This window comes from Cottoperca gobio, chromosome 23 (assembly GCF_900634415.1).
Source record: "Cottoperca gobio chromosome 23, fCotGob3.1, whole genome shotgun sequence".
NCBI classification, from domain to species: domain Eukaryota; kingdom Metazoa; phylum Chordata; class Actinopteri; order Perciformes; family Bovichtidae; genus Cottoperca; species Cottoperca gobio.
The window spans coordinates 8,001,881-8,027,847 of NC_041377.1; the positions used below are offsets into that span (position 1 = coordinate 8,001,881).

General features: G+C 41.1%; 1 protein-coding gene across 1 annotated transcript in view; it reads right to left on the reverse strand.

Moving 5' to 3' along the window:
• Positions 1–8,482: 8,482 nt before the first annotated feature.
• cdk17 (cyclin dependent kinase 17) overlaps positions 8,483–25,967 on the reverse strand; it is a 30,919-nt gene continuing 13,434 nt past the window's right edge. The window contains exons 3-18 of the mRNA XM_029461884.1: positions 23,204–23,368; positions 22,179–22,312; positions 19,230–19,355; positions 17,169–17,225; positions 16,973–17,087; positions 16,666–16,760; positions 16,189–16,251; positions 15,695–15,818; positions 15,364–15,484; positions 15,130–15,227; positions 14,923–15,028; positions 14,650–14,692; positions 14,095–14,185; positions 13,914–13,991; positions 10,916–11,292; positions 8,483–10,410 (exon numbers count right to left, since the gene is read on the reverse strand). Coding sequence (XP_029317744.1) covers positions 11,252–11,292; positions 13,914–13,991; positions 14,095–14,185; positions 14,650–14,692; positions 14,923–15,028; positions 15,130–15,227; positions 15,364–15,484; positions 15,695–15,818; positions 16,189–16,251; positions 16,666–16,760; positions 16,973–17,087; positions 17,169–17,225; positions 19,230–19,355; positions 22,179–22,312; positions 23,204–23,368 — 1,457 coding nt within the window. The 3' untranslated portion in view covers positions 8,483–10,410; positions 10,916–11,251. The remainder of the gene's footprint in view (positions 10,411–10,915; positions 11,293–13,913; positions 13,992–14,094; positions 14,186–14,649; positions 14,693–14,922; positions 15,029–15,129; positions 15,228–15,363; positions 15,485–15,694; positions 15,819–16,188; positions 16,252–16,665; positions 16,761–16,972; positions 17,088–17,168; positions 17,226–19,229; positions 19,356–22,178; positions 22,313–23,203; positions 23,369–25,967) is intronic.

A 25,967-nucleotide genomic window follows, 5' to 3' on the forward strand; every position in this document is an offset into this window, starting at 1 on the left:
TTACAACTTACCAGAACCCCAGAAGAAGTCAAGATAAGAGTAGAGGGGGAGGTTTTAGGGGCACAGGTAGAAGGGGCACATCAGGCAGAGAGGGAGTGTGTTACAGTTGTGGCAAACCAGGACACTGGGCAAGAGAGTGCAGATCCAGACGTCAGAGAAACGACGGACAGGAAGACTGTAGTCGAGGGAGGAACTACGAAAACATTAGATTCCCAGCATGATGACCCAACTCCTCCAGATTCAGGTCGTATAATTTCACCCACACACACACACTTACAGAACCCATAGAAGAGGAGACAGAACTATTATAACTGAAAATTGTAGAACTGTCTCCTACTTGAGGAGAAACCATGGTTCACTGTGCGTGTGGGTGACAGATATGTAGACATTTTGTGTGATTCCGGAGCCTGTAGAACAGTAAGTAGAGCAGATACATACCATAGAATAATCAGAATAAGGAGCGTAAAATAAAACAATAGAATAAGTTTAGAGAAAATTGTAAGACATTTGCGTCAGACCATAGAGACAGTATCCGATTTAAATAAGAAGTGTCTGAGGAAATTAGACCAATAGGCTGTAATTGAGTCAGGAGTAATAATTGAATGTCCTGACTTACCTTGCAATATTATTTCCATTACGGAAAACAGCGCCATCTATAGGATGAAGAATGCTACAAGATTTACAGGCTGTAGTACCAAGAGCATCCACAGTCCCAGACACATTCACGTTTTTAAAAAGACATGGCTCCAGAGAGCAAATTCTTTTTAGTGAAATTAACTGACTTAGCAAACACATTCTTTTCCATTCCAGTGGAAAATAAAAGTCAGTTTTAGTTTGCGTTCCAATGTGAGGGAAAGGAGTAGTTACACAAGAATCCCATAAGGATATTGTGAGAGCACCTACTATATTTTCACAGACAGATAGCAGTTAATATAGCTAAATTTGACCCTCTAAAAAAATAGTCAGATATTATTGTATGTAGATGACATTTTGATTTGTTCAAAAACAGAACAGGATTGTAAGGAAGATATGCTTTGTTAACATTTTTATGTCAGCAAGGACACAAAGTTAGACCAACAGCTGAAGACGGAGAACCACATGACTGTGTGTGAGACGGACCAGGAGACTTTACAAAGACCAGACTTGACCAAGCAAAGTTTATACAGACAGTAACAGCATTTTCTATTTCTGTATGTAAATGCACGGCACATATGACAGGAACTGATCCAGTTTCAGTAGGTAACAAAAAAGCAGACGAGAAAGCCAAGAAGGCAGCACAAACACAGAAGTGAAGTTAAGTAGAATATGTAAATGAGAAGACAGACACAACAGAACATGTAGACAGAGAGATAAAGATATGCAGAATGCAGATACAAAGTAAAGAAAAGCAGTTTGGACTAAGAATAATTGCATACAGGACAAAGACAACATTTGGAGAAGTAATTAGTACTAGCAAGACGTTTATATCAATGTGTATGTATTTATGAGCCATGATATAGATCATGTCTCAACAGGAGGGAAGGTTACATTGATACAAAGTACATTCATAGCATTTGGCTTTACAAACTACATGAAACTGTTTTTGTTTAGCATGTACTATATGTACAAAAGGGAAACTTTCGTCCCCAAAGAGGCCGAATGCCGACTCAAGAATATCCATTTCAGCACATATGCATGGATTTTATAGAACTAAATAAATAAATATTAAGGAAACAATATTGTTTAACGATAATAGACATATATAAATTGGGTTGAAGTAGTTTCACCACATACAGTAGACACTATGACAGTAGCTAAAGTGTTTACAGCTTAATGAACTGTAAAATAAGGTAATGTTAGTAAAGAATAATAATAATAAACTTTATTTAAGAATTGCAGCCCAAAGAGCTTCACTGAAAAAAACGTATAAATTAGACAGAATAAGAGCATTTACGGTACAATAATCAGTGTTGATGTAAATGAATGTGAAAGAGCATTAATAATAGTATGAAATAGCAGAATAAAAATGGTATAAAACAGCATAAGCTGGATGAAGTGTTTAGCACCAGTAATATTAAAAATGCACATTTTGCAAGAGGCTTATCGCCATTTGAGTTGTATTATATTCCAGCTATGAGAGAACTTATGGACAAACAATCGCATCTAGAATTAGACATAGAAGAAGAAATGTCATAACTGTTAAGAAGAAAAGATATTACGACATTTGTTTGTTGTGTCACATGCAGAAAACTCGGACAGGTAGAGTCCAGTGAAGCCAGGAGATTGGGTATTCCTAAAAGTCATCAAAAGGAAACACTGGCACTCTCCAAGGTGGGATGGACCGTTTCAAGTCCTATTGACAACACCCACAGCAGTCCGAGTCAAATAAAGAGCATCCTGAAGACACCTGGCACACTGTAAACGGGTAAATATATCACCCACTCCTGCGGGAGACACTGATCCTCCATAAAAGCAGAAACTGGACCTCTTCGTTGGGTGTACAGTCCAGCATGGTGGACACAACAAAGGGCAAGATACAACCTCTGACACCTGAGCCAAGCAAGTAGCAGAGAAGACGGGGAGCAATAATCGCTGCGTTATTCACTAACCGTACACTCGCTTACAGTTCTTCTACAGTAGAATATTTGATGACATATCACCGTTTATTGAACTCACGTACCGTTCGTCCAGGAAGGAAAGCTGCGGAGGTTACTGCAGTGAGATCTCAACTTCGCAGAACGTCACAGTGCCATCGGACATCCTCAAAAAAGGAAGTTGGAAAATGGAAGTTAATTACGAAAGAGAAGATGAAGAGTCCTGCAATGCTCTGGCTACCCACTTTAAAAGCAAAGGAGTCTTCGTCGTCAATGAGCCAGCTGAACAACCGGAGGGAGCAGAAGCCAGGTTGGTTTCTCTAACTGGACTCTCTTATGATTAGATTTATTATAAGAGATTGTGTTTGATGTTAAGAACCTGGAGTTGCTCCAAATGGCCAAAGCATGGATCCAGAAAACCTGCTTATGGCTCCAAACTGGAGGTCAGCTTGAGGGCAAACCCCTGACAAATGACAGGCATTTCTGTGTGGCCATTCTAATGGTGTCACACCAGAGAAGCAAAAAGACCGTGATGGATTTCATGGTAATAGTTTCTTTATGGGGTTTTAAATTAAATTATATATTTAGTAAGTTCTTACATATTTCCTCTTATTATTTTTAATTTATTGAAAAATTGTACACCGCGGGTGTAAGTGGGCTCTGTAGGAAAGCCGGCCTTTTTTAAGCTCCCATCAGGATCAAGCAAGACCTCAACACGCATCTCTTTTCTTTCAGTGCTTCTGCATCACGGAAACGGCTAGCTCCAGTTGGGAGAGCTTCCTGGAAGAGTTCTCTGTCACTGCACAAGGCAGAATTCCTTCCAGAGAAGACATCCACAGTGCTGGATTTGGGGATGAACGCCATTTTTATTTCAAGTGGAGGCAGTTGCAATGGCAACAACGCGGGTCAATGACAGCTAGACCAAGAGAAAAAGCTAGACATGCCAAACTTGCTACACATAAGTAGACTATAATAGACATGCAACCTTCATGCCTGTACCGCTCAGCATTCGGCAGTTATAACTGACCTAATACTGTATTCTCATTTATTCCTGCCATGGTCTACTGGTGCCCCCTAGAGGGGGAAAAAGGTCCCTGCACTGTGTGCGTGTGTGCTACTTTCTTTAAAATAGGGGACCAGATACTGAAATATGCACAAATCCAAATGTAGACTGCACAAAACCTCTTTGTGTTGTAATATGCTGCTCCGGTTGGTAAGAACAGGACATTAATCATTCTATTATTTTCAATGAAGGTGTTATTGCAACCATTCCCTTCACCAAGGGAGATGTCATTTGTGACTACCACGGCAAGCTCATCCCTGAGGCTGAGGGAAGGGAAATTATGGCAGCGCTGCAGGGAGGCATGGGATATTCGTCTTTTTTCAAGGTCAAAGCAGGGGTCAAGTGGTGCATTGATGCACAGACATTCCCCTGTCACTGTCACAAAGACAAGGACACTTTTGGGAGAAGTATGAACCACTCTGGAAACAATTTCAACATCAAATCTATGAGATACCTGTTTGACATTTCCAGATGGACCCAGGGACACGGTTCTGTTCCTGGCATCCAGAAATGTCAAGTGCAATGAAGAACTGAAGTGGGACCACGGGGTGAGAAAGGGTTCTTTCCAGGGTGAGAGCTTTGATCTGGAGTGGTTGGACGAGTAGGATGCCAGTCACTGGTGCCCTGATGCCTGATTGTTTACCTCCATCTCTTTTGTACACTATGCACATGTTATTTACACTGTTGATATCTGCACAGACTGAACCTATTATACTGTTCAATTGTGTTACTGTGCATATAACCAAACGGACCACTGCTTTCAACTTGGGGGACCCCGAGGCCTACAAAGTATCCAGATATGACCTCCAGAAGTCCATAAATAAAGCAAAGAAGGACTACAGAAAGACAAAAACAAGGACACTGTTCAGCTCACCGCATCGCTCCCGGACAAGCTTAACATCTTCTACGCTCAGTTTGATGCGGATAACACAGCACCTGCCGTGAGGCCACAGAACCTCTCCCTGAGTCAGTCCGTAGTTCCCACCCCCTTCAAGTCATCCACCATTGTTCCTGTACCAAAGAAATCAGCAGCCTCCTGCTATCGCCTGACATCACTGTCATCATGAAGTGCTTCGAGCGACTAGTCAAAACCCACATCTGCTCCTCTCTTCCTGACAACTTGGACCCCCTTCAGTTTGCCTACAGACGAAACAGGGCCACAGATGATGCCATCTCCTTGGCGATATACATACACTGCACTCACCCACCTGGACAGAGGGAATACATATCTTCATAGACTACAGCTCCGCATTTAACACTATTATTCCCTCTAGAGCAGGGGTGGGCAATTCATTTTTACAAGGGGCCACATGAGAAACCCGAGCTGTGTTGGAGGGGCGAATCAACAATAAATTGAACTTAATTCTGCTCAATATTAATGTTCTCCCATTGTAAAAAGCAGTACATTATATATTTTGATTAGCTGCTACTGGTAATCAAAAGAATAAGGATCTTCTCTTCCAATAAATATATGAAATTGTGGAGTGGACTGTTTTAAAGTCTTGAAATCGCCTCCAAAACTCACCATGCAGTGCTTCTAACATGGATGAGTTCCTGTGGAGGTGATCAGCTGATGGTGTGTCTTCCTTCAGTGTTGGCAAGTGGGTGAGAATGTTGTCCTCCATTTGGCTTGAGAGAAGCTGCAACTTTCTCATGAAAGCCTTCACTGCGCTGTACATTTCATGCACAAAAAGGCCCTTGCATTGCAGTTTGACATTTAGTTAATTCATTAGTGCGGTCACATCTACAGCAAAACCAAGGTCTGCCATCCAGTCTGCATCTGAAAGCTGTGGGACGTCTTTTCCTTTCTTCACACAGAAGTCTTGACTCTCTTCTCTCAGGTCACACTCTTTGTCCAGGCTGAGCCACCTGACAGCTGTGAGGTAGCCTATATCACGATGTTCAGTCTGTGATTCAATGCTCTTGCCCTGATGAAGTTAACTATTTTAGTTACAACATCAACAACATGGTTAATTTTTAGAACTGACTTGCACAACACTTCCTGATGTATAATACAATGCAAAAATACCCATTTCTTTCGTTCAGGGTTCATTTCTGTCACTTTATACTGCATTCTCTTCAGAAGTCCGACATTTTCCCCCGTCAGATTTGGACAACCATCCGTTGTCAACCAAGACAACCAACTCCTTGATAAACGGTTTACTTTTTCTAGCGATTTCTGTGCAATGTTTTGTAAAAAGTCCTTGTTGGTTTTGCAGTTTAGCTAGCAAAGCACGCGACTCCTTTTCCCGCTCTTCTTCAGACAAGTTCTTGAACGGCGACTCAAATTGTAATCCTTGAACATCTGCGCACCACAAACTAAGCACACGGCTTTACCTTTGACTTCTGTAAATAAATACTTAGCAGTCTTCTTGAAAACGCGGCATTCTGTATCAATCTATTTTGGCGTGAGCGGACATTTTGAGGGCTAGCCGGCCAGCATCACTTGTAGCTGTTCACGCGCGCGGCGCGCGTACGTAAATAAAGACTAACAGCACCCTTTTCAAAATAATAGCAACACAGTTAGAAAGTTATTTACACCATGCACGCAATACAATGGTGTTGCTTTTATTTTGAAAAGGGTGCTGTTAAAAAAAATATATATACTTTTTCATATATGTTATAATTTACTATTGTCCTCACACGGGCCGGACAGGGCCGGCCAGAGGGCCGGATGTGGCCATACAATGCCCAGGTCTGCTCTAAACTCATCACTAAGCTCGCTGATCTTGGACTGGAGGCCTCCATCTGCAGCTGGATATTCAACTTCCTGACGGGCAGGCCCCAGGTGGTGAGAGTCGGCAGCCACACCTACCTCGCTGACACTGAACACGGGTGCACCACAAGGCTGTGTGCTCAGCCCCCTCCTGTACTCCCTGTTCACCTACGACTGTACTGCCAAGCACAGTTCAAACATCATCTTCAAGTTTGCTGACGATACGACCATCATGGGCCTCATCACGAACAATGATGAGACGGCCTACAGAGAGGAGGTGAAGATACTGCACAGCTGGTGTCAGGAACATAACCTCTCTCTTAACGTCAGCAAGACTAAAGAGATCATCGTGGACTACAGGAGACAGAAGGGGGTGGACACCTCTCCATCTATGTCGGTGATGCTGAGATGAAAGGGTCAGCAGCTTTAAGTTCCTCGGTGTGCACATCACTGAGGACCTCTCCTGGACAGCTTCACACAGTGACCAAGAAAGCTCGTCAGCGGCTCTATTTCCTGCGAAGACTGAGGATGTTTGGCATGAACATCAGTATCCTCACAAACTTCTACAGAGGAACTATCAATAGCTTGCTGACGGGCTGAATCACAGTCTGGAATTGTTCTGAAAACCGCTTCAGAGATTGGTGGAGGCGGCACAGCACACCATTGGCAACAGTTTCCCGGCCATTCAGGACATTTTCCAACAGTGGTGCCTCCGGAAGGCACAAAGCATCATAAAGGACCACAGCCACCCAGCACGCAGACTGTTCTCCCTGTCACCTCCCTGTCAGGCAGACGATTCAGGAGCCTGGCTGCACGTACCACCAGACTCAAGCACAGTTTCTACCACCAAGCCATCAGGCTTCTCAACCTCCAGACCCACTCACTCACTTGCTGTCTGCACTAAGTAAATATTATTATTTATTGTACTGCACAACCCCCCTTTTTTTGTTCATATATGTACATAGGTTTTTTTTTGTAATTGTTTAACCTCGTACAGTGTGGGGGAAAATACCTACAAACGACATACCCAAAGTAAATTATAAGCTGCTCTTCAACCATTTGCACCATATGCATGGTTTTGGTCTCATTCAAAAGATAACTCTCTTATTGTTCTTGCAAAACAGTGAAGAATAATACTCCACTATATATATATATACTCTACTATATATATATATGTATAAAGGGAACATAGACAGATAGGACAGAGTGTTAGCATGTTCTTTCAGGAGGGGAGATCGGTTTACTGGAAAGTTAAGGTGTTTGAGAGGTGACGAGACAAGGCAGAGTAAGGCTCAAAGAAAACTAAAACTGCGCTAATATTGCAATACATTGGGTTAAGAGATGGCCGGCTGCTGCGTGATCAGAGGCAACACGTTGCAAAGGAGGCTCTGTAAAAAAAAAGTCATGGAGCTTTGTTCAGAGACACTATTTTTGGAATAAAATGAATTAATTCTTAGAATTACTATATACATTTTAGTTGGGAATACACAACCTTTCACCACACAAAGAACGACTGCTACACACAGTTTATGAAACAGATTAAATTTACTGGTTTGATGGTTATGAGAAATAAATAATTCCAGTAAAAAGGGTCACACACAAATTGTTCACCGACGGCTCAGTGTTTCAGAGGTCGAATTCACAACGTAGCAGGTATTCCATGCATCACACACATGTTCACAAAAATTCAGGTCATTCATACGTTTGAAAAAGTTTTACATTGATAAATATTTAGCCGTTGTAGAAATCTCCTTTCATGCATGTCACTGTGGATCATGTACAAACTGCGTTTAGCAACAGTTTGCAGTTAACCGTAAATAATCCTGAACCCTTTTCTAGGGAGGGACATGTGTAGAAAATAAAGGACATAACTTATTAAGTGTTATAAAGTGTCAGTGAAGCATTCAAACACGCTGATACAGCTTTTGTGAAATGGAAAAAAAAGATTTCCTCATTTTAAAGCTACCTAGGAAGAAGTCATGCAAATGGTCAATGTAATACAGGACGTCTAACATTAATATAATGACTCGTTTCCTGTAAACACAATAATTGTTACATTCTCCTAATGTGAATGGTTAACAGTATCTTCCATCTGCATTTGTTCTGTTTTGACAGTTGAGTTTCAATTGATCAAATTATAATTTATCATTTAATACATGATGAAAAGCTAAGAAATATTCTGCAAAGTGGAGTATGTTTACAAGATTATTACACTATTAACTGCAAACTTTGTTCATTACATTAATGCTCTCGGCTATTAATTAGGTCATTAGTAATGCTTCCACCACTTTTCTAGAACGTTCTACCCAATTAGTAACTGTAGTGTAGCTCAAATCCTTTAAACCTCAACACACAATAAATGTGTCATGTGGGCAAAAGAGCAGCAGTGACAGGAAAATATCCCTCAAATGCCTTCTCACACTTGTACATATTCAACCTGTGTTGTTCAATGCATTCCTGGTGTTATTTCGTGCACTGCACTCTATTTGTTGCTACTGTGAATCTCTCTCTGTGGCTGTTGAAAAAAGCTTAAGCTAAATGGCGGCTCTGGAGATCTTGCTCTTTGATTCTTAATTGCTGACAAATATTTTAAAGGAATAGATTGACATTTGGGAAAATAGGCCTGTTTTCTTTCTTGGCGAAAGTTAGACGAGAAGATCAATACCCCTCCTGTTTGTACATATATGAAGCTGGGGCCAGCAGCTGGTTAGCTTAGCTTAGCATGAAAACTAGAGACAGGCTGAAAGAGCTAGCCTGTCTTAAAGTAACTAATCTGTAGACCAGCACCGCTGAAGCTTAGTAAAAAACAACAGGTGGGGTTTAAGCTCGGGACTATTTCATGGCTGGTGTAGCAACCTCAAGGTCCCTACAACAATCCAATAAGTCACTATGCTAAGAAACAGTCCAGCACGTCACCTCCTGTAAAAACACAACGTGTTGTTTTTACATTACTCTCGATTTTGGTCTTTGTGCTAAGCTAACAGGCTGCTGTTGCTAGCTTCACATTTACTGTACAGACACAAGAGGGGCATCAATCTTCTGATCTAACCCACGCAAAAAAGCAAATAAGCGTGTTGCCCAAAATGTCACAATTCCTGCTGCTATCACATAGCTGCTGGAAATATACGGACAAGAAGTGACAACACCTACGTTGGTCCACAGGAATAAGATAAATACTAATGGCAACTAAAATAAACCAGGAATGCAAAGAACATCAAAAGACACTTTAAAATGATTTGTGACTTTTGGGAGATCTTCCATTTGCTTCAGTAAACATGCAATTAAAAGTGAGACTTCTCAACCGGCTTCATTGGAAGCATCACTGTCAGTTAAATCTAATATGTAGATTTGAAATGTGTACAAATGCTGGAGAGAGCAGTGGTCCGACGGCAAGTGGAAAACAACCATTTTGCTTTCGAACACCCAATCCCAACCCCCCCCCTCCAAAAAACATGCCACAATGACACTGTTGTTCACAAGCAGAGGTCAAAAGATTACAGACACAGAGAATACATCTTAATACTGTTGGGTAAACTCGGCCGTGTCCCGGCATGGGTCCCTGATTCCAAAAAAACACTGAAGTGCAAGTTAAAAACAAAGACTTACTGCAGTGAGATCTCCAAATGCACACAGAGCGGCAAAGTGTAGCTTGCATTTTTTTTTTTTAAACACTAAAGTCCTGGCTGTTCTGTGAGGGGTTTTACTGTGGGACGTCACATCCTGTTCAAGTATTCCTCTTCTTTCATCCAGAGTCCTTCTACTCCTCAGTGTAGGTACCATTTCTGTGCCAGAATAGTCAAAAATAACAAAAGAACCAAAAGTTGGTTTCATGTTCATCCAGTTTGATGTGTTTGACTCTATGTGTGCTTCTTTAACCCTCAGCTTAAAACTGTTACCGCAATCCGCTCACATTTTTTGACCCTCAGTGTGACCCCCCAGAAGGGCAGCAAGGATTCGAGAAGAGTCGACTGAAATGTTTTTGAAAAACGACGAGGAGGAATACAGAGGATCGTTTTTTTCTCCCGACAAGTCCATCTAGCATCCCAGTCTTTCTAAACCTGGAAATGTTGTAGAGTTCAGTCACGAAAGATTGAAGAAAAACAAAACAAACTCAAATATATATATATATATATATATATATATATATATATATATATATATATATATATATATATATATATATATATATATATATATATATATATATATATATATATATATGTATATATACATATATATATATATATATATATATATATATATATATATATATATATATATATATATATATATATATATATATATATATATATATATATATATATATATATATATATATATATATATATATATATATATATATAATATATATATATATATATATATATATGTATATGTATATATACATATATAAATATACATATTTATAAATAATAAAATATTTCGGTCTCCAAGCTCGAAAACAGGAAGAACAACTTGGATCACAGCGTCGTCATCGACATCAGTGGAATTTTAACTCAAACAAAGCCAGAGAATATTAGTCTGAAGAAAAACAATAGTAACCTTTCTGACTGCTCAACTGTGCATGGCATCTCGAGTTATCATCATGTACACACACACACACACACACACACACACCACACACACACAGTGTGTTAATTACAGACAGTAGTAGTTTAGCAGCAAAAGATTCAACCTAACCCCCCAATAAATAAACAGTCTCCAAATAGATTCAACCAAGAGTCGCTCGCTCAGAGGGGTGTGTGTGCATGTTTATGTGTGTGCGTGCGTGTGTGTGCAGGTAAGGGGGGGGTCACTCCGAGGGGAGGTTGGCTCATGCAAGAGGTTGGTGGAAAGTGATGATGAAGTTGGGGAGTCAACCTTCCTCTTCATCAGACGTTAGAAGAGCATGCTCTGCCTCCTGTTGATCTTGCCATTACCTGGAAGAAAAGAAAAAACTCTAAAAATACAATACCCATTAAATAAAATAAACGGGCCCTCGCCACACGTGCTCGTCGGCGTGTGTGCCAGCCTTGTTATGACAACTGGACACTGCGTGAAGGAGTACGCTATTATTTACTCACTATATTTCCTGCTTCCAGTAAGTGGCGTTATGACTTTGGCTCAATATTTGTGTGCTGATGTCATCAGGCCTGGATTCTTATCAAGCATGCCAAGTTTCGTGCAGAGTTGACAATGTTGAGTGAAGATACAGCCACTTCCGGTTTCATGGCGAGGAACACCACGCCATTGTGAAAGCGTTTCACAAGAACTCAAAATCTTCGCATTTTTTTTATCGCACGTCTCGCAAATCCGTGGAAATCTGTGGGAGGAGTTTCGAAAAGTTTGACATGTAAATCCTCTAAAATGGTGTGTTGTCCTTTGACCTATGACCTCATTGTTTGAGGTATTGTCAAGTTACTGTGGATTTTTATTTAATGTCTGTCCAAACTTGAAAAGGCTCAGAAGTCTCACGGAAATGACTGCATGTGTTAGTGTTAGCGCCTCCATCGTGTTCTGTTTGTTTTTTCTTTGTTGTAACTTGTGTTGTCTGCTGCTGAAGCATCTCTACATGCTGCTCGTTTGTTTTGTAAAAACATCAGAGTGAATTACGGCAGTCGTCGTCATTTCGATGCAGACACCTGGTAGCCTGGAGCTAACCTCGCCGGTAAGGGGCTCACCTGTGCGGGACTGACAGGTGTCCTCTGTGCTCTCTGCGGCTGGTTACTCCGATCTGGCGTGCCTTGCTACACACGCCTGACCGAGACTGTCTTGCTGACTATCCTGCCTGTTCTCTGTGGCTCAAGGTTGTTCCTGTGGTGTATCGCTAACACGGAGGCTGCCCCGTCACTGTGTCCCTGCCCACCGTCTAACCGGCTGACCTGCTGCTGGGCCTGGGTGTAGCCTGCAGTCTGTGGCTACAGCTCACACACTCGACCCCTCTGCCCGGCTGGTTTCGTAGCCTCGACATCACCTGGACTATGAAACGGCTGGATCATACTGCTTCTGACCCTCAACACCACCATGGGGATCATCAAACTGTTCATATGGATTGCTCTTTGTTTTGTGTCGACACTATATGTCTGGTTTTGTTTGTCTGCTCTCCCTCTCATTGTTTTTGCTGTTTTTATCTCCTGTATTTTGTAAGGTGTCCTTGGGTGTCTTGAAAGGCGCCTCCAAATAAAATGTATTATTATTATTATTATTATTATTATCATTATTAGAAGAATACAGAGGACGCCTTAACAACTCGACTCATATTTTGAATTTATTCAATCGATTCATTTAAGTTCCAATAGGTTGAAAACCTTCAAACAGAAAACAAAGGATACATTAGACATATGATAAACACTGCCTAACTGAACAAATGTTTGTGCTGGAAATATTTCCTTCAGCATTTTTATAATTATTGTTTCTATCTGTTACATTTTATCTTTACTCTACTAATCATTAATGTCAGTAATCCTTATCACACCACAAATCCTTATAATAAATGGATAAACATTATAAACATTAGAACACCGCGTCTTTAAACGTCGTGGACACAAACAAAGGCGCAGCGCCGTCACATGAAATTATTACACGTCAATGCGCTCCGCCGTAGTTATCAAACGTACCCGCCAAACAAACAAATACATTTAACCAGCTTTAACATGCCAACGGCGTCTCTGCGGCCTTCTCTACATTGATCCCACGCGATGAGTCTACGGAACAAATGAAGTACGTGGCCGAACTTATCCACCTTTTGAACGGATGAACCGGAAATGCGCATAAATACTAACGAATAGCGCAAGTCAAAACACCGCAATTCGTGACCGTTTAGCATTCTGACACGGTCCAAAATAATACTAAAAGCTAATGAACTTAATATTCCGACCTTTTGGTCCTGACTTTCTTTAATAATCAACAAATCAGGTAAATGTTAATTAACAAACATTAATAAACCTCTGTATTCTCTCTAAAAATAAACAGAATAAACAAATGAATAACAGGTATTAAGTATTTAGCGTCACATTGGTCATAGGGTTACCCCAACAAAAATGTTCCCATTAACTCTCTAGGAGGAGTTCGTAAAAGTTCGCAAGAAATACAGGAAAAATGCTCATTACTCAAAATTGCCGACTTCCAGGTAGGCGGGGCTAATGAAACCCAATTTCAAATATGTCCACAATGACAAGAGCAAACAAATGTATGTTGTATAATGTCTTCTGTACATCTGGAGGGAGATTTCCAGATTTTGATTTAAAATGATGATGTTTTTTCAGAAAGTCTGTTACAAACTAGAGATGAGTGGTTTGCAAGAAGTGGCCATTTAGGAAGCAGGTAGGGTGAAAGACACTATTCCAGTTGAATTATTGGAAATGTATGTTTTGAAGATTATATCCTTTAACTGACATAATTAAATAAGACCATCTCGGAGAAGCCCGTCAGCCTTTATCAGTCTCATTTTAACCCTTTCTGCGGATTGCCACATGATCATATTAAATAACAAACGCTTATTTCTTTGTCTAATGATGTAACAAGGTTCAAGGCTGAAGCATGTGGATGTGGACCCACCCACCTGACTCTGGGTACGAGGAGTTCCTGTAGCCAGGGTCTCTCTGCAGCTGCACTTCTTTTAACGTGAATATTGATACACCTACAACACAGAGGAGAGCTTCAGTCTACTGTAAATAGCAGGAAAGAAGAAAAAATGCAGTAAGAAAGACAGACGGACAGATTGTGATCGACTGTGTGCTCACTCTCAGGCAGTTTGTGTACTCTCATCCCGAGCTGTCTGAAGTGGGAATGTTTCATCGCCTCTTCAGCTGAAATCCTCTTCTTAGATTCGTACTGTAGAGACAGAAACCATCCTGTGATTTTAGCAGATTATGCTGTAGTATCAGTAATAAAGTCAGATAAACTACTGTAGAAACAGGATCCCAGTGTATGTTCACTGAAAACGGGTTCTGAAGGAATTCATTCAAAATAAAATCTGATGATGGGATAGAGAGAGTGGATTATAATGTTAATGAGTTGTACTGTTTAAAGTATTTGTTATCTTGTGATTATTCTTCCTTTGGCTCCCTTTCTTGCTCCCAAAGGTCAACAATGAACATCCATGCACTATAAGAATCCATCAAGCAAAGCAAAAGTGTAGTGCAGCATGTTAACGAATATTACAACTAATAATTCTTATAATAATGAAATACATTTACAAATATATTCATTAAAATCAATACGAGGGAAAAAACATCAGGTGTGAAATGAGCTAGATAAACTGCATTCTGGGTATTATGTAGGAATTAAAAACTCACTCTGAGAAAAGCCAGTAGCAGCTCGATGCCTTCGCCGTCCAGCCTAGAGGAGACAAAAGGAAGAGCGGTTTACTGTCTGACAGAAATGTGGGGGCTCATGGTAGGGAGGAAGTAGATGTCTGTCTGGGAAAGGATGATTTCCTGTCCGTGGCACCAATACACGACATTATTATATATATGCGATGGGGCCGGGAAAAAACAACCATGGGTAGATAAAAAACAAATAGAAATGCACACACAAGAAGGAGCATGCCCACACACAGACAGCAGTACCTGGGAGCGTGGTTGATTAACGGCTGTAGTTTGTATTTGGGGAAGTTGTAGGATTTAAACTCTTCGATGGAGGAGATTCCCAGCCAGTTCTCCTCTGTGGGTTTACCTGGAGTCACAGAATCACAGCCACATTCGGTTAAATGGGTAATTACTTGTGTTTTGAGACATTTGGGTTACTATGTATCTGGCCTGGCAGGATTCACTCACCCAGTAACCTGAAGATGAGGTGGAGCTCGTCCTCCACAGTGGAGCCGGGGAACAGCGGCCGACCTGCAGCCATCTCATAGAATATACAACCAACACCCCTGCACAGACACACACAACCACAGAGTAGTAGTTTCATTCTAGGGCTGCAACTAATGATAATGTTTTCGTTGATCAACACAGTGATTAAAGGGCTAGCTATGCCTTTACTAAGCATAAATATCGTGAGGCTCGTACCACATGTCGATCTGTGTTGAATACTCAGAGGATCCCAGGAGAACATCAGGAGGCCGGTACCAGAGGGTCACCACCTCGTTGGAGTAGGTTTTAGTCGGCACAGACTTGGCCCTCGCCAGACCTGCCAGTCAAAGACATGACCAGATATTAGGATTGCTTAGAAAGGAGAGTAACATTGCATCTGCAAAGAGCAGAGCTGGAAATAGTCAAATGCATTTTCATACAACTTGAATCTTTTCTTCCCAAATTTACAGCAGGGCAGGAATACTCCTGCTCCTCCTTTCTCACCTGCCCTAAAGCAAATATCCGCTGCTGCTCTGGTTCAGCTTACCGAAATCAGCCAGTTTGAGTTCTCCTTTCTCATTGATAAGGAGGTTCTGGGGCTTCAAGTCCCTGTGGAGAACTTTCCTCTTATGACAATACGACAGCCCTCGCAAAATCTGGAACAGGAAGATCTGGAAAGATATGTGTAAAACTTGATGTGATTTATTCCTCTTTAATGAAGCTTATAGTTAGGGCTGGTTCTGGCTTACCTTGGACCAGCCCCTAGTTATGCTGCTATAGGCTTAGACTGTCGGGGGACTTACACCTCTCTATTTTAATGCATTGATGTCCTCTATCTGTATGCATTTGTGTCATCTGCATACAGATAGATGCATTAAATATCTGGTCTTCCACACAACACAACACAGTCTCATCTCAATTAAACAGACATAGAAAATAGGAACTAAAAGCCCACAGGGCTAAGAGGGCAAGGGTAAAATAATATAATATAAGTAAAGAGAACAGAATAAAACGATCACCAATCTTAAGATATGTCCTCACCTTCACATTGTGCATGCTCATTATGTTTCCACAGTCATCCATGTACTGCTTCAGGTCCTTATCCTACAAAAAGAGATGACACCATCAAACAGGAAGTAGGTACAATGACAGCTAGAGAGCTCTTTTTCTTCTCCTTTCTACATACATTTCACCTCGTCCTTCTGCTATTTCACACGCCCTGCTAATGCAGAAAATGTCTCCTCATTAAGCAGTGATGTATGTTGATGTTGATGCTCATTTCATACATTCCCTTCCTGTTTGACATCACTGTAGAACATTCCCCAGTGTATTTATATTTATAGTATAGAGATATTTGCCCACTTGTGGATCCTAAATATGTAAAATAATGAAGAAAACCTGATATTGTTCTCAGGCAATTTAGCACAACAGGACGACTTTATATTTCATTTTTTATTATGAACTCAATAGGAATAAATTAACCTGAGAAGTCATGCATGGAGAATCAGTGAGTGTTACCAGGTATTCGAAGACGAGCGTGAGGCTCTTGTCAGTGTGTATGATGTCGTGAAGCGTCACGATGTTGGCGTGTTTGAGGTCCTTCAGTAACGACACTACAGAGAAAAAGACAGACAGATGTTTACACAAAGAGAGACACGCAACACTTTTTAATGACAAATGTTTTTTGGGAATGCATGATTTGCTTAAATTAATTGTGTGGGATGAGTGAAAATATGACCTCCAGTTTGTGATCATTATAAGGAAAAATATGACAACGTTTTTACTTCCATAACAATGCTTCATGTGGTACTGAACTGATGATTACCCTCTCTGATGGCTGTGCATGGCGCACCCTCCTCGTGCTCCAGCCGGATCTCCTTCAGTGCCACTAGGTTGTCCGTCAGCTTACTGCGTCCTTTAAATACTGTGGCGTACGTTCCCTGAATGCAACACATATTACTGAATTATCACAAGCTGTGAAACAGATTTTCTTCATTAATAGGATTTTAGGAATTCCTCACCTCTCCAAGTTTGTCCAGCTTAATGTACGTCTCCAATTTGCCAAAACCAATCTCTGACTGAGGAAAAGACAGAGAACACATTTAGAATTAAGTTTAAGGGAAACTAAAAAGACAAGTCCCACTTTGTATTCTGTTATCTGCTCAATCTGTGGTTTAACTGTTTGACAACACTAGAATAAAGCTCATTCAAACAGAATGAGATTCCCGTTCATTTAAACTCAACACATAATGCAGGTGCCTCTTCCATGAAGGACTTCTCTGTGTATGAGTGCTTTCTGACACCAAACCTGCTGAATACAGTCGATGAGATTAGATGTTTTCAAACAGTGAAGAAAGTAATCTCAATCCTTCTCTGAGTCATAACTCAGAAATCTGAACACACATCACTGATTCTTGAGAATTTGGATAAAACATGTCCCACTAAGGAATGTTCAAATATATTCACTTTATTTTATGGTTGCTCAAAATATGTCTAAGGTTTTTGTCAACACCGTCAGATATTTATAAAAAAGCAATAAAATCAAGCAACCACATGATCAACTGTTCTCCTGAGGACTCGCTGTCCACCCTCCACATCTGCTCAATGCTACAAGAGCATTCAGCCTCCTGTAAGTGTATTTTTTCAAGAAATGTTACATATTTATTGATGATGCTACTGTCACAACCATGATGTGTCAACACTGTCTCCTTTGTATAGAAATAATTAAAGTAAAGGTTAGAGGCAGCTAATAACAAAGAGAAAACAAGATGGCTCCTGTAAACAACTCATGCATGACATGTCAAAAAGTGTGTTTTTGTCACCACAGTCTGGTTTTCTGTCTTATTTATACTTAAAACATTGCAGTTGTACTTTAGTTTTTATCTTGCCGTTCGCCATTGTTAATGTTTACAGAAGGATAACATGTACATAACAAATAGTTTGTTGTAATTAGGCCACTGTCACCACCGTCAGGTCTCAGTCACCACCGTCAGGTCTGTGTCACCACCGTCAGGTCTCAGTCACCACCGTAAGGTCTCAGTCACCACCGTCAGGTCTCAGTCACCACCGTCAGGTCTGTGTCACCACCGTCAGGTCTCAGTCACCACCGTCAGGTCTCAGTCACCACCGTCAGGTCTGTGTCACCACCGTCAGGTCTCAGTCACCACCGTCAGGTCTGTGTCACCACCGTCAGGTCTCAGTCACCACCGTCAGGTCTGTGTCACCACCGTCACGTCTGTGTCACCACCGTCACGTCTGTGTCACCACCGTCAGATGGAACTTTCTTTGTTTTAAATGAATATGACTACAATATGTTCCTCCAATGCAGTTGAAGTATTGAAGTAAATGTCTATTTGAAATCAAAAATGTGATTTTTTTATGTCCACAATTATTATTTTGTATATGTAATGCTAATGATGAAAGTTGCATGATAGCAATGACAGGAAAAACACATCATTTATGAAAAATGACAAAATCAGGAAGTTGCCCAGAAATATTGCTCGATTGCTGAGACTGTTGTTCTATAAACACATATGTTTGGATTTCTTAACAATAAATCTTTTTTTTTTTTTTTTTTTTTTTAAACCTGTTTTATCCAAATTCTTAAGAATCAGTGACATGCATGATATACATATTTTTAGTATTAGTTTGTGCACTTTTCAAGAATGTCTTTGATTTCATGAAAACCTATTTTGTTGATCAATGAAACATGTTCTACTATCTTCTTCTATTGTAAGCTTCTTTAAGGACTGGCAGGACAGAATTATCCACATGGAGAACAACAATACATTACAGCACTTAAGGGGAAGAAATGCAGCATTTTGTATCCTGATCTTTAGAGAGAATCAAAAAAAGTGTCCATTTTGCACTAAGAATAACATTTAAAGTTTATGTGTCACTGTTGCAAACGTCTGATATATATATACACTTCACAGTCTGCACTATGGCTGCCTAATCACACCACAGCGGAGTATTGTGATCTAGTTTGATGGGCTCAAGCACTGAGTGGAGCACTTGTGACTGCAGATTAATCCATGGTGGTGTCACACCCCCTTCCCCTCTGCACACACACGGACACTGACCAGCGAAGCTCTGCGGGAGCGTCGACTGAGCGGCTGGTCGAAGGGCGGGCTGCTGAGCTGCAGTTTCTCCAGGTAACCGTCAGGAATTCGGATGTCCGCGGGCAGCGACAGGCGCTTGTTGAGGTCCTAAAAACAAACACATAAAAAAAACGTTTTCAATGTTTTGAGTTGCAAGTAGCTTTTGATTTGACATTCCTGTCGTGGTACTATCTATAAACAGATCATATCCACATATGAATGCAGAATCTGTAGGCAACAGAACAAGATTTTGGTATTCAGAAGCACATAAAAACCATCCAGCGAGGGGGAATTTCTGCTCCGCACCACAAATGTTGTCCCGCCAGCACGGGGCTGAGACGAGCGTGAGCCCCTCAGTATCGCTCGCCACTCGTCAACACTCGCTCGCTGTTAAGCTCACTTCTGAAACTGAATATGAAGCGAAGCTGATTCACACACCTGCATAATCATCTTTATTCAGGTGTATGAACATATATATTCACACAAGTGCATTCTATATATACACAGATATACATTTCAAATAAATAGGCCTATATAAATAGTTCTCAAAAACTAGGCACCTCAAAAAAAAAAAACATTTAAACATTTCATATTTCTGATTTAAAACTTTTGAATGGTTGTGTGTGTATCAGAGAACCGGCTGGAGACCGTTGGTGTTGAAAGTGACCAATCACAAGAGCAGAAACATCATTTCTCCGCATCCAAAGTTTACAAACTCAACTCGACAGCAAGCGAGTGATGAGAAGTTACATGCGCAGCAGATACTGTCCTTGTGAGGAAGGTCACCCGCTTGCGTATACTGTTCTGTGCGCTTGTATCACGTGCATGTACCTGGTTTACATGCCTGCAGGTTTTGAGATTAATTAAACGCCCTAATCATCTCTCAACTCCCCTCTCGCGTCTCAAGTTGCTAATCGGATTGAAAAACAATGACAGGCGCATGGAAATTGTTGTCAGATGTCTGTTTCTTTGGACAAACAGATTTGCACCTATGTAAAAAAAATATATATTTAAAGCCTAAAAAAGCTCATCCTTTCTTTTAGCACTTTATGCAATTATTTTTAAACCCGGGTGACAAAAGTTTACATCAGAGTTTTCTGTGATGCACAGAGTGCCACTGTGTAATATCTCCGATATGCTCTACATAATTGGAGCTTTTATTTAAACTGTCAGTTGTCATGATACATCTTCTCTGTGCAGCATTGTCACAAAGGACAAAGCGCTGCTGGGGAGCGCAGGACTTGATGGTATTTGTGGAGAGGCCAAACGTAAAAGCGCGCACTCAAACAGACAAGCTCTATTTTTACTCCCCTGATCAGTCAGTCCATCGCTCTTCTGTTGCTCCGAGAATAGATATGAGCGGTCAGCCCAAGATATGAGACATCAATAGTGAACACCGACTGAGAATATCAGATAGAAATATTAATAAACATATATCTGGGATTTGTTTTTATTCTTGCTTAGATTTCTCGCTGATTTGTGCTCAAAAATGTGTGTGTGTGTCTATATATATATATGTGTGTGTGTGTGTGTCTATATATATATATATATATATATATGTATATGTATGTATATGTATGTATGTATGTATGTATGTATGTATGTATGTATGTATGTATGTGTGTGTGTGTGTGTATCTGCCAGCAGGGGGCTTGAGGCCTCCAGGCTGAGGTCTTTTCAGAATAAAGTATCCCCCAGGTTGTAATGTGAAAATTTTAATTTAACAAGTTTTCCACCATTTCCATTTTCTTGCTTGTGTGAAATAATGCAACAGATGCCAGAGAAATTAATGTCGGCTCACAGCAAGAATGTCTCCGAACAGTCGTACAAACACACTGAAATCAGAAAAGCAGCAGGTATTAAAGTCCCCATATAATCATAAGGAGCTCTTTTCATTTATCCTGTTTAGTATGTATGTATCATGTACACTGTTTTTGTGTCTCGTGTATCCTGTGGGCCACCGAAGCCTATTTATCATCTCTGAGCCTGTGAGTATTTAAAAAGCTTTTTATGTTCTGGTTGAACATAAATAAACAACACAGGTTTGGTTATAAAAAATGTCTGCAGCCGGAAGACATGAACATCATGAAAATACAAAGAGGAGAGGACAGAGTCTTCAGTAACAACTGTTTAGTAGCACTCCACTAAATATACTACACATGTACCGCTGCCCGTCTTCTCACCCCCTCCCGGACCCGTGACCACATCACCCCCGTCCTCTACAAGCTCCACTGGCTCCCCATCCTCCAGAGAATCCAGTACAAGATCCTCCTCATGACCTACAAAGCCTCCATAACCTGGCCCCCTCCTACCTGACTGACCTCCTCCACAGACACACTCCCACCCGCAGCCTCCGCTCTGCTGCTGCTAACCTCCGCTCTTGCTGCTGCTAACCTCCGCTCTTGCTGCTGCTAACCTCCTCTCTGCTGCTGCTAACCTCCGCTCTGCTGCTGCTGCTAACCTCCGCTCTGCTGCTGCTAACCTCCTGTCCCCCCCATCTGGACCAAGCTCAGGTCCTGGGGGTACAGGACCTTCTCCATCGCTGCTCCACCCTCTGGAACTCTCTGCCTCAAACCCTCAGAGACTCCTCCTCACTCTCCAGATTCAAATTATCACTTAAGACTCACCTGTTCAACACGGCCTTCAGACACTGACCGTCTCTTCTGCTTAGCCTCCTTGTTTGTTTGTATATTTATTTTTGTGTCAAGCGTCTTTGAGTTATTAGAAAAGCGCTATACAAGTCTAATGTATTATTATTATTATTATTATTATTATTATTATTATTATTATTATTATTAAAGAGGGCAGAAAGTGCACTGGAAAGATAAAACATAATTTCTAGTTTAATACGGGAGTCAGATCTCCCATGAGGCCGAGGGTGGAACGCCGGCGACCGTTTTGCAGTTAGCGTGTAGCGTGAGTGTGTCTCACCTCCATGGAGATCCGCCGGTGGATGCGGTTCCTCAGACAGACGCCGGTTGGAGACTGCACCTCGTCTGAAGACGTTCCTGACGCCTGGTCGCTCTCCCCATCGGAGCCCATCTTCAGGTTCTCATGCACAATATCTAAGACACAAAGCTTCGTTATTTATGAGGAAGCATGATAAACACGTGATTTTCCAGATGGATGTAGAAGATTATTTGCTGCTTAGAGATGAGTGAATGTTTGATAGATTAAAATGTTTTGTTTGTACCAAGCCACAAACTTATAATGTGTATTACGCATGCTTTGATAAATGAGGACCCAGGATATTAAAACTTTACTATGATATCTTCTCGTTACTTTCTCTCTAAAAAACAGCAAAAAACTCATTCTCGCTCCACTTTGAAAACAAAATGAGAGTGTTCCCGTCACTTGTCTTTCACTTTCATGCTCTTTGCCCAACTTCAGAAACATTACCAACTTCCCCTTTCTGGCTTTCTTTCCATTTCCCTCTCCTTCATTGGACACTTATAGGGCCTGTGGGCAGCTTGCACACAGCCTAATAAATACATAATATGAAAAAAACAATATTTACATAATACCTTATAACTTAAAAAACTTTTGTAATAACAAAAAATATTAAATGCATCTTATTCCAAGACAAAGGAAATCCCACCGCTCTGATTTTTAGCTCGCTGTCTTCCAGATGTCTTCATCCAGACCGTTTGACAGCCTTGAATCAGGGTCTTACATTACATTACTTTTTTTTGTCTGCCACTCGGAAATTATATCTAATATTATATCTATATTTAAAATCTATTTGTGAATAAAGAAATAAAATTTTGATCATTTAGAAATCATTTAATGTAAAGAGTGATCGAGACTCACTTCAGGGCTAACCCCCTTCACGTCACAAGTGTGTCACACGTTTCCTGTTTGTTCCTGAATGCCATCTGCGCTTCCACTCCTCACTTCCTTTGTGTGTGTGTGTGTGTGTGTGTGTGTGTGTGTGTGTGTGTGTGTGTGTGTCTCACCCAGACGACTGCCGTTGCGTGGCATTGACATGAAGGAGCCCAGGGTGCCACCAATGACGCTGTGTGGCCGGCGGAGTGGTGGCTTCTTGAAGGGGCCAGTGTACTGGTGCAGGAAGGAGTGCATGCTGTGGGAGGTGAGGGGGCGGCCGTTCCTCATGAAGGGCTCTGAAACACAACAAAACATCTCTCATCATTTCTGGTCTGCTGAACCAATAACCAACATCAGAGATCAACCAAATCTCCTCTTACATCTTCTTCGACCCATTGCAGTGTGTTCTCCATTTCAAACACATGCTGTGTGGCCAAGCTTTGTTAAAACCTATATAACTTTATTTGACATTTTCTAATGACATAGAAGCTCTGGATGGCATTAATTTGGCCTCCAGCACCACCGTAAGGAATCTTGGCGTTATCTTTGATCAGGATCTGTCTTTTAACTCCCACATAATACAAATCTCAAGGACTGCCTTCTTTCATCTACGTAACATTGCAAAAATAAGACACATCCTGTCTCAAAATGATTCAGAAAAACTAGTCCATGCATTTGTTACTTCAAGGCTGGATTACTACAACTCATTGTTATCAGGTTGTCCCAAAAAGTTGCTTAAGACTCTTCAGTTGATCCAAAATGCAGCGGCACGTGTATTGACAAGAACTAGGAAACGGGATCATATTACTCCTGTATTAGCTGCTCTGCACTGGCTCCTGGTAAAATACAAAATCCTTCTCCTGACTTACAAAGCAATTAATGGTCAGGCTCCAGCATATCTTAAAGATCTCATAGTATCTTGTAAACCAACTGAGCTATCAAGCTCCTCTCCAGTGGAACCAGCTTCCAGTTTGTGTTCGAGAGGCAGACACCCTCTCCACATTTAAGATCAGGCTGAAGACTTTCCTTTTTGATAAAGCTTATAGTTCGGGCTGGCTCAGGCTTGCCTTGGATCAGCCCCTAGTTATGCTGCTATAGGTTTAGACTGCCGGGAGACACCTCCCTGATCTCCTCCTTCTCTTCCTCTCTCCTCCCTCCCTCTCTCTCTTCTTCTCCCTCTCTATCTGTATGCATTTATGTAAATGTATGTCACTAACTCAGCATCCGGGGCATCATCCCACTGATCAAGTTTACGTCAGGATCATGAATCGTGGCTGCGCCTGCTGCCCTGGTCCTGCTGGACACCAGGAAGCCTTTTTGACATTATCCTGGATTCTTCCATACTTTCTCTTTTTTGATCACAACATCATTTCTGTCAAATGTTGTATTTTTACTATGTTTTTTATCTTGTACACACAACATCTATTGCACGTCTGTCCGTCCTGGGAGAGGGATCCCTCCTCAGTTGCTCTCCCTGAGGTTTCTTCCATTTTTCCCCCTTTAATTGTTGGTTTTTTTTAGGACGTTTTTTCTTGTGCGATGCGAGGGTCTAAGGACAGAGGGTCTAAGGACAGAGGGTGTCATATCCTGTACAGTCTGTAAAGCACACTGAGACAAATGTGTCATTTGTGATATTGGGCTATATAAATACATTTGATTTGATTCAAAACCTTTTCAGCAACTTACAGTAAATATGATACGTTTCTCATATTTCAATTTAAGAGTTATTTGTTCATATATGAAACCTGTACTTCAACAAAACAGGGTACAAATGTGTTCAGCTAGTCCAGGGGTCGGCAACCTTTACTATCAAAAGAGCCATTTTGCCACCTCGTCCACCAAATAAAATCAAATCCGCAACACATATTTCATAACACAGTTTAAGTTGTATATACTATATATAGTTAGACTATATTTGTTGCATTTATGAAATACAAAGGAAACTGTTGAGATTATATTGTTATTAGGACAACACCAAACTCTTTTAGTGGTATCAACTCAATGATTTCTTCCTGCACCACATCAGAGTTCACATACCTGCATAACAGCGCTGTCTGTTCAACATCATTTACATCACTTGACTCATCACAAGCGATTGAATATGCTTCAGATGAATTGATGTCCTCAATTTGCTGTTTGGTGATGTGTGTTGCCATTTTAATGGCCCTGTCCTTGACGGTCTTTGCAGAGAGAGACATATCTCTAATTTTCTGAACAATTTCATCTTTATTTTTGAAGTCCGAAAATAGATGCTCTGATATTTTTAAGAATGCTTCTTTCATGTATTCTCCATCTGTGAATGGCTTTCCACGCTGTACTATCTCCTGAGCGGCCATAAAACTAGCAGCAGTAGATGAGTTTGAAGATTTCATCCATTTCTTGAAAGAATATTTGCTCTGCTCCGCTTTCAGCAGAAGTTCAGAAATCGCTTCTCTTCGCCCATCTCCAGCTTGGTACTTTTCGGCAAATGCTATGTGTCTGTTCTTGAAATGTCTTTCGACATTAGCAGGAGGCTAGCTTAGCACAAAGGCTGGAAGCAGGAGGAAACAGCTAGCCAGGCTCTGTCCAGAGGTAACAACAGCTTTAGGGACTGTGTGCTAAGCTAAGCTACGCTAACCAGCCGCTGCTTCATATCTCATAAACACAAATGAAAGCTGTATCAATCTTCTCATAACTCTACAACTCAGTAGTATTAACAGAATGGAGAGCTGATACAGAGAAATAAGAGAAATACAAATTTAAAATAACGGGAAGAAACTGTTTTTGTGGTGTGAGGTTTTGATCCTGATGGAGCACAGCCTGCTGCCAGAGGGGAGCCGTTCAAACAGTGTGTCCAGGGTGGGAGGGGTCACCGCCTCTGGGTCCTGCCCGCCTCTGGATCACCTTATCAGCAGA